Source organism: Nansenia antarctica (assembly GCF_963989245.1).
Source record: "Nansenia antarctica genome assembly, chromosome: 15".
NCBI classification, from domain to species: Eukaryota; Metazoa; Chordata; class Actinopteri; order Argentiniformes; family Microstomatidae; genus Nansenia; species Nansenia antarctica.
In genome coordinates this window covers 3,809,318-3,818,829 of record NC_137685.1, presented here as the reverse complement: position 1 = coordinate 3,818,829, position 9,512 = coordinate 3,809,318, and the positions used below count along the sequence as shown (strand labels likewise).

At 48.7% G+C, this 9,512-nt stretch overlaps 1 protein-coding gene across 1 annotated transcript in view; it reads right to left on the bottom strand.

The window, feature by feature from the left end:
* Positions 1 to 271: 271 nt before the first annotated feature.
* The window catches only part of slc25a26 (solute carrier family 25 member 26), a gene marked incomplete at its 3' end in the record, with an annotated part of 17,120 nt that continues 7,879 nt past the window's right edge, over positions 272 to 9,512 (bottom strand). The window contains exons 4-6 of the mRNA XM_080545772.1: positions 4,415 to 4,519; positions 3,952 to 3,999; positions 272 to 322 (exon numbers count right to left, since the gene is read on the bottom strand). Coding sequence (XP_080401898.1) covers positions 272 to 322; positions 3,952 to 3,999; positions 4,415 to 4,519 — 204 coding nt within the window. The remainder of the gene's footprint in view (positions 323 to 3,951; positions 4,000 to 4,414; positions 4,520 to 9,512) is intronic.

The following is a 9,512-nucleotide window of genomic DNA, read 5'->3' as shown; positions in this document are numbered from 1 at the left end:
GAAGAGAGGGAGGGAGAGAGAGAGGGAGGGAGAAGAGAGGGAGAGAGAGGGAGGGAGGAGAGAGGGAGGGAGAAGAGAGGGAGGGAGAAGAGAGGGAGGGAGGGAGAAGAGAGGGAGGGAGAGAGGGAGGGAGAAGAGAGGGAGGGAGAGAGAGAGGGAGGGAGAAGAGAGGGAGGGAGAGAGAGAGGGAGGGAGAGAGAGAGAGAGAGGGAGGGAGAAGAGAGGGAGGGAGGGAGCAGAGAGGGAGGAGAGAGAGAGGGGGGGGTAAGGGTCAGAAGAGTGCCGTCTTTACCTCCACCTGCGCTGTCACGCTCTCGTCTCCCTATTGACACAACATAGTGTTGCCTCCCAACTCATCCAGGGTTTTTATCTCAACTGCTTTTCTGTCAAATTGCTTTTTGAGTAATGAGCTTCTGCTTATGTGATTTTATAGAAATTGAGTCATTCACCAGAGTGTGTTGAGGAGGGGCAGATTGGTCAAGCAGACTGCCATCTATGACAGGGAAATGCCGTTTCTCTCTCTCTCTCTCTCTCTCTCTCTCTCTCTCTGAGACATAAATCATCTTGCTTTTGTTCCTGTCTGACGCACCTCTGACAGTTTGCTCTCGCTCCCTCCTTTGTCTCGCTAGCCTTCCTTCACACTCTAACTTAGTATGGTAGAAAGATCCAGAGTGATACACACACAGACACACACACAGAGAGAGAGAGAGAGAGAGAGAGAGAGAGAGAGCAGAGAGAGAGAGAGAGAGAGAGAGAGAGAGAAAGCAAGAGAGAAAGAGAGAAGGGAAATTTGCTTAAGGGTATAAGGATTCCACAGTGCCATTTCCCTGTCATAGCTGGCAGTCTGCTTGACTAACCTGCCGCTCCTCAACACACAACTGGCGAAAGACTAAATTACTATCAAAGCACATAAGTGAAGCTCATTACTCAAAAAGCAATTGACGCAGTCGAGATAAAAAAAACTCCTAGATCACATCGTAACATCTCAGGGCAGAGAATATAGGCACTCAATCACAAACGCTCACTACTGTGAGGTAGAAAACAGGCTATCAATTTCATCAGTGTGATTGCAGCTCGTAAATTTTCAGAAAGCCAGTTTGGTAAGGCAGGGGAGGGGAGGGGAGGGGAAGGAACTGGAGGAATCTAGTGGGTCACCGACACAGCGATAATCTTATTCCTGCCCTCTAGTGGTGAGTTGAGAAAGAGAGAGAACATAATACAATCCGATCTGGGGAGGGTGCCAAAATAAATAAGTCACAATAAAAAAGTCCTAATTAGACGATTTAACCACAGGCATGTACATAATATGACTGCCTGATCTGAGCAAACCAAAATGCTTGTTCTTGGCTAAACGGACGACACACGATGCATCCATGATGTGTATGGGAATCCACGACCGATATCCACAACAACATATTTACATGAATTACGTTTTTTTTGGGCACAGGCAAGTCTACAGCAGCAGCAGCACAACAATCTTACAGCAGCACACGGTGGTACATTTCATAATCCATTTCATGCTCGAGTCGGCTGCACCCGCTACCTCAGCAGATTGCGAAAAAATAAACTATTGCAGTTTTGCAAAAAATATGCATCAAACGCAAGATCAATACATGGAACTTGAAGTAGCCGGAGTACCTCATATTAATATGATCTTAAAGGCCCCCTGTAGAGTCAGCTCTGAGTCAGTCCGTCCTCAAACACTTTTATAGTAGGCCTACCCTTATCGTGCTGCGGTAACCTGTAATATCATCCCCCCCCCATCACGAATCGCTTCTGAAGGCTCCTTAATGAATATACATCATGGAAGAAGACCCCAATTAGATGGCCGGTGCTGGGGGGGAGGAGCGGGCCCGTTCCGCGTAAACAAACTTATCTTGACAGGGTCGCCGAGCCAGGATGAGATGAGCAGGATAACAGGGGGGGGCCGAGAAAATGAATTACCTTCCTGACACACGTCAAAGCCAATCGCGAGGAGGATCCTGGGCGCTTCCCCCCCCCTCCCTCCCCCCCTCCCCTCCCTCCCCCCCTCCCCTCCCTCCCTTCCCGCACGCACCAGCTACCCCACGCCCGCCCGCCGCCCGTTTCATCCGAGCGGTTAGTATGCACGCTGGTCGGGCGCCAGCCTTCAAATGTATTCATTTATTCACAGCCCCTTGGAGAAATCAGAGCCTTGTTGTCCCTTTTTTTTTTTCTCTCCCCTCGGTGTCCAGATGGAATTTGCGTGAATAACATCGGTTTAGTGAGGCAGAAAATAAGTACAGGCTAGCACAGCGGTAGGGGACTATATTACCCCTCCCCGCCCCCCCCCCCCGCCCCAAAAAAGGAAAGAAAGGCGAGTGTCACCTTCATATAGGCCTGCTTATTTTCTCCCCTCTCTCTGATGCTTTCTTTCTATCTTTCCATATCTTTTGAAAATTACGAGTACGGAAGGGAAAAGAAGAAAAGTGGATTTAAATAAGAAGTCGTAGTACACCCTGCCTCGATCTATTAGGCCGACACGTTATCATGCGCTGCAGGTGCAATTAAAACACTAGATAATGAATCAAAGAGAAGAGTGGGCGCTCTATGACAAGAGGTGGAGCCGACATCATCAGGACAATGTTCATTATCGGGGTGGCTGTGGCGCAGGAGGTAGAGTCGCCGTCTAATGATCACAAGGTTGGCAGATCAGCGGTTCGAGCCCCGACTGGCCACATGTTGAAGTGTCCTTGGGCAAGACACTGAACCCCAAAACATTGCTCCCAGTGAGCGGGCCGGCGCCTTGCATGGCAGCTTGCCGCCATTGGTGTGTGAATGTGTGTGTGAATGGGTGAAAGAGAGGCCGTTGTAAAGCGCTTTGGAGCAGCTTTGGAGCAGCAAAAAAGGCGCTATATAAGTGCAGTCCATTTACCATTATCCACTTTTGGCCGTCGTTTTGTTCTGCATTTATAACATCACTAATTGTTTTGATTGATCTGATGGAATTCCAATAGGGGGGGGATGTTTCCGATGACAGAACCCATGTGCGTTTAGAAGGCGCTCACTTTCACAGGAGAACTTAGGTCATGTTCTCACATGAAAGTCTGAATCGAGACCCGGAGCAAGTGGATGAGTTTTCAACATTGTTGCATAAATTATTTCTCTGATTTGCGTTCTCACAGCCCTTCATGTAAACGAAGTAACATACGCAATCGAAGCAACAGACGTGGTAGTTGATTGGTCAGAAAAATTGAAAATCGCCCGTTCGTCCCTCTCTTATCCAGATCAACACGCATGCGCTGTTGTTTTCCTATGGACAGCCTCGAGCAGCGTTCTCACCAAAAGCGAAGCGAAGCAAAGTGACGGATGCGTCGTTTGTAACCGGAGCGAAAACACCCGTTTCAAGCGGAGCATCCGTCGGTTATTTGCTCCGGGAGCGACTTCGAATGCGCGTTCTCACAGCTCCAAACGACGCAGAGCAAAGCGAACTTTATCCTAAACTCCGATTCCAAGTGAAGCAAATGTTCTAGTGAGAACACACCCATAGTGTTGTCTTCCACACCTTTCGCATGAATTCACTGCATCAGAAATAGTCTTACAGGCAGAGTGGAAGGCTTTCATACATATCAACTAGTACATCATGTGTATGAGCATGCTGTGGTAAACATAGATTTGTGTAACCGTACTGTGAGGGTAAACTAAACTAAATGATGTACCAAGAGAGGAGATAGATGGTTGAAACTTGAAACTATTGGAATAAAACCTTCCATGAGCTTTTTATTGTGAAGATCAGTGGTCTTAGTCTAGCCCAGTGAAGCACTGTGACAGGGAGAGTATGTGTGTGTGTGTGTGGGTGTGTGTGTGTGTGTGTGCGTGTGTGGGTGTGTGGGGTGTGTGTGTGTGTGTGTGTGTGTGTGTGTGTGTGTGTGTGTGTGTGTGTGTGTGTGAGTACACGTGTGTGACATCGAAGGTGGGTGAAGTAGGTCCTACCTCTCGCAGTACTGTGCTCCTGAAACCTCTGTACAAGCCTCTCACACCCTGCGCAGAGAGAGAAGACAGAACACACCATTTGACTTTATGAAAAAAATACAGTACGACTGGTATTCACTTCACTGATGTACTTGGAGGAAGGTGGAACATAGTGTTGGATAGTCGTGAGCTTAGAATGAGACGGTTCTATCTCCGTTTAGGGCAGTTCAGAGATATTGAGCGTCAAAGTTTTTACATTCCATTATGTTTTGTGAGATGGAACCTTTGTATTTTATTAATTACTAACTCAAAAATGTCAACATTTTAAAAAATAACACCACACAGGCATTAATAAACACCTAATGGATCAGATTATGTAAAAAAAAAAATTTTGACCAAACATTTAGATAGAACCTTATAATTCTAACGTCACGTAGTGGTGGTGGTGGGCTGTGATTGGAGCGAGGTGAAAGACCGGAAGTACCTCTTCTCTGAGCGTAGCCAGCAGCACCTGGCGCGTGCTGGAGGTCAGCGACGCCTGAGTCCTCTGCTTGACCACCTCCGTGGGCACCCTGATCAGACACGCCACCTAGCAGAGGGAGGAACATATCCATGTCACCGACAGCCACATAAATATACACACACACACACACACACACACCCACACATATACCCACACACACACATATACACACACATATACACACACACACACCCACACACACACATATACACACACACATATACACACACACACATACACACACACTCACCCACGCACACACACACATAAACACATACACACACACACACACACACACACACACACACACACACACGCATATACACACACACACACACACACACATATACACACACACACACACACACACATATATACACACACACACACACACACACACACATATACACACACACACACACACACGGTCACACGCACACCTCAACTCGTGACGAGGCAAGAGTTGAAAAGTGCAGCTGCTTTCTATCTATAGACGTAGGACGTGACCTACGGAGCGCAATTACAGTTTGCTTAGGTAGACTAACGGCTGTTTGTGTTCCCGCGTGCCAATTAATGACCCAGCTCAGTGTGACTGACAAACCCGCTCCTTAATAACATGACACCTGAACAGCAGGCGAAAAGGTCACCGTCACCGACTCACTGCCCATCTGTGTCCCCCCACAACACACACACACACACACACACACACACACACACACACACACACACACACACACATTTCTCCATACACCCCCCCCCCCCTCCCCTTACATATTCCAGTTACAAAATGCCAACACAGCCCCCATATGTCAACAAAAATATGGACTGCCGATGCCTCCTCAAGATGTGCATTAATATGTATGCGGCACCTCTTGCTTTATAACACCACCGCCGCCCCTTAAGGCAGGCAGGCAGTCAGGCAGTCAGGCTACGCTCCGCTTTATTTACCATTAATGTTGCACCGGAGAGTGGAAATGCTGGGGGTAGCACCTAGGTAACAGAAAGCAATCTCCCAGAGGAGAGGTGAGGTGAGGAGAGGTGAGGTGAGGTGAGGAGCGCTGTCTGGCGCTGACGCTACCATCACGAGTGCCATCTTATCCCCGTCCAGGGAAGACTAGAGGGAGACGGAGATGGATGGTGACTCTCGTGTGCTTGTCCACCTCCTTACCCCCTTCCGTCTTACTGGTGTTTGGGTAGGAAAGTTCGGCCACCGAAGTTATTCGGCCCGAAAATAGCAAAAGAGTACATTCGGTGTTCGGCCACCGAATGTGTGTAAAGACTGAATGTTTACCGGATACGAGACTTTTTGGGGGATGACGCGATCAAACAGTGCAAGAAACCCACGCTGTTCTGTGAATGAGACGAGCGTTACGTGATGACTACCTACTACTAATAATAATAACTTTAATTTCTATAGCGCCGTTCAAAAAACCCAAGGACGCTTTACAATTCTAAGGGAAATGATCAGACAGACAAAATAGAAAACAAACAAAGCAAAAACTGAAACATTGACTAGGGGCCAAAGGCCTTGGTGAACAGATGTGTTTTGAGGGCTAATTTGGGGAAGGAGGTTGTGATGGGGCCTATCACTGGCCTGTTGGCCTTGTCGTTGCACACTCTCCACTGCGGGTACACTTTTGGGAGCGCTCAGTATTCCAGCCCCTCCTCTCCAACCCCACTCACCCACTCTGTAAGGGGCAGGTCATTATGTGTAATGTATGTACACACCAAATGCTGCTTGGGGTATGAGTTATGGGCGGTTCGGTTTGTTCGGGGAGCATAATTAATTTCACTATTCATGAAGCACAACACAGAGACCACAACACAACAACAGTAGCTATCATTCAGTCACAGTACTGTACGTATTATTTCCAGTAGTTTTCTAGATCACCCAAGTGTGTTAGGAACAACATATGGTAGAAAGGAAACAGAGTGTATACCTTGTTACAGTTAGGTCCAGGAGAGCTATCTGGTGTCAATTTAGATTTAGATTACACTTTCAAACAAGACTAACTAATGAAACCTGGATGTGTTCAAGGTGAGTTGAACGGTTCTCCCACCCTTTGCATGGTGCAAGAGTGCCCCCAAGTGGTCACACGACACGTGACACTGGCGCGCCACCATCTGTGTGATATCCGACCTGACAGGATCCATTTCCGAGATCTCATTTGCGCTCCCTTTGCCCGCGTTAACATTTATGATACATTGTACATCACGTTTCCCCCAGTGTAATTCTCCAAAGGATCAGAATCACGCCACTAAATGGGAAAGAAAAGTGGTTATGACAAGTAATTCCTGACTTAATTGAATCGGGGGGGGGGCGCTTGGGAGTCGTGGACGCATCAACTCACAGGAGGGTCGAGGGAAATGAGACTAAAGATTAGACCCAAATAAATTAAGGACATTGTTTATTTCCGAGTAATTTGAGGGACTGCCGTGGGGAGAGATGGGGCTCGTGGGGGAGGGGGTTGCACAGCGAGTGCACAGCCCATCTCAGACCGTTTCAAAGGGGAAAGTCGAGAAGAGGAGGGGGGGAAGTTATGGTTAGGAGCTCTATGCGAGACCACGACGCGTGTGTAGGCTACATGGTGCCGGCTCATCGTTAGCGTGCAGAGAAACAGGTGGGAGGCAGATTTAGATGTTAGACGTCCCCTATTGAAGTTGTCGGTTGTTACCTCACGTTTTGGGGTAGAGGTGTGGGACCTGTGGGTGGAACGCTGTCAAGCTGACGGACGTATGTCCCGTCACCCCTCGTTTCTCTCTCCCTCCCACCATCGGGCCTGTAGCCTGTCAATTTGCCGGATTCGTCTTTGACATCCCCGCCGCCATTCATCTTTATTTACAAGCGAATTCGGAGAGTCGCGGCGGCGTTAATTAGCCCGTGTTTCCCTGGCTCGCTGCCGTCAATACTAATGACCACCGACGCTTTCATTTCCAAACCCCTGCTAAAAAAACAACAACCGTAAGAGTCCGACACTCAATCACCGGGAATACCAACGGCGGAAAGGAAACAGGGGAAATTAACAGGAGGGCTCAAAGCACAAATCAGGCAAGCCGGGCAAATCACTCCCAGGCTCGGAGTCGTTACTTGTTACTTCCAACCGTCGTCCCTCCATAACCGCTCGCTCTCTCCCGTTCAGGCCAGTCTCTCTCTCTGTCTGTCTCTCTCTCTGTCTGTCTCTCTCTCTGTCTCTCTCTCTCTGTCTCTCTCTGTCTCTCTCTGTATCTCTCTCTCTCTGTCTCTCTCTCTCTGTCTCTGTCTCTCTCTCTCTCTCCGTTCAGGCCAGTCCACCACCCCCACTGTCTTGCTCCTGTGGTCAGTCAAATCCCCGGCCAAGATTAACCACCGCACGCCACAGTAGAGAGCCCACAGATAGAATAACAGAGGGGAGCTTAAAACTATGGGAATGGGCCTGCCTCCAGACAACGGATAAAGACTCAACTAATTGGATTCATTTGGCTTTCAAAGTTTTTGGCATGACGGGAAGAAAGAAAAACTGCCTGCCTTCACTAACATAGCGCTAGCGTACAGCAACAGAGCCAAATCCATCCAAATGGGGTCCGCCTCAGGCTCGACCGGCGTAAGAACATCTCTATGATCTGGCGTAATGCGACAGACTGAGCAAACGGGAGAACTAAGATATTTGCAATAAACGTAGCCCCGACCCCGATCTGTCAACAACAGGAGACAAAAGAGGGTCGTTTAGGCTAGTTTCAGATTCTCACATCCAACTTCCGTCAGCCAGGCCGCCCCACCAACAACACACATCTTCGATCTAACATTCATAAGACCATCGCTGGCGTTTCGTACACAGTACGCCACGCCACCACCCCTGGCCTTGATTTGGACTCCAGAGGCGCCGATAGAACATTCTAGACCCTCCCAGATCACCTCAGCTAGCTGGCCCAGCGGTGCTTCCCACAGTGGTGTTTTGGATTTCCATCAGAAATCGCCCGGCAATCTCCTCCCACGGTTAGTAACGGCTTGTACCTGCGTCAAAATCAGCATCTCTGCTGTGGTTTATTTTGCACCCCTCCGAGGGGGGGGCCTCCTGAGACACACACGCCCCTGCAAAACAAAAACACATCAGCGTGAGACACGAGGACGGGCACTGGGGCAATTTCGGCACAGGACCGAAACCAGTCACAGGCTAGTCATATTAGATGTACGGGCGGCTAAGCCACTTTCCTTCCACAGACGCTGTGTATTTAGATCATATGCCCCATTTCTGGAGCACATCTTCATTGAGTGATGCCAGGTGGAAGGAAGGGAAGGGAAGGGAGGGAAGGGGGGGGGCCACGGAGGGGGTTGTGGGGGGGGAGGCGACGAACGACAATAAATCACAGCGCTTCTTCTCAGAGGCGATGCATGGATTATTCTCTGTGCCAAGTTAAGTGGCTGCCAGTTGCCCCCCCCCTCCCCTCCCCTCCCTCCCCATCACCCTCTTCCCCCCACAGCCCCTCTCCTCTCTCCCCCCCTCCCTTCCTCTTGTCATGTCACACTATATTTTCCAGTACATCCTCTGAGAGGCAGACAGGGTTTATAAATGCAAGAAAAAGCCAGCCAGCTCCCTCAGCTTGACAAATGAGCTTTCAGGGCAGACGTCGGGCGAATGGGAATGAAGATAAATCTGATATAATGGCGGGATAACAACCGTGCTAGCCCCTGACAGACACCATCAGCTTACACATTCTTTATGGGACGCGTCCGCAGTCACAACAAACACAAAGACGCTTCTTTCTCCTCCGTTATTCCCACTTTTTATTTTTTCCTTCTCTTCTTATCTCTCGGTTTGTATTTCTGTTTGATTCTGTCTGTGTGGGTGACGTTCTTTCTCTCTGCAACAACGACAACAACAAGAAAAAGATCATCCGAAACTAGTCATAGAGGAGGTGACCCCCACATGAGCAACAAGAGAGGGTCGATATATCTGGCCTAATTCGAATGTTCGTGACGTTAGAATTATAAGGTTCTATCTCCGTTTTTGTCAAAATTGAGGTTTTTTTACATAATCTGATCCATTAGGTGTTTATTAATGCCTGTGTGGTGTTATCTTTA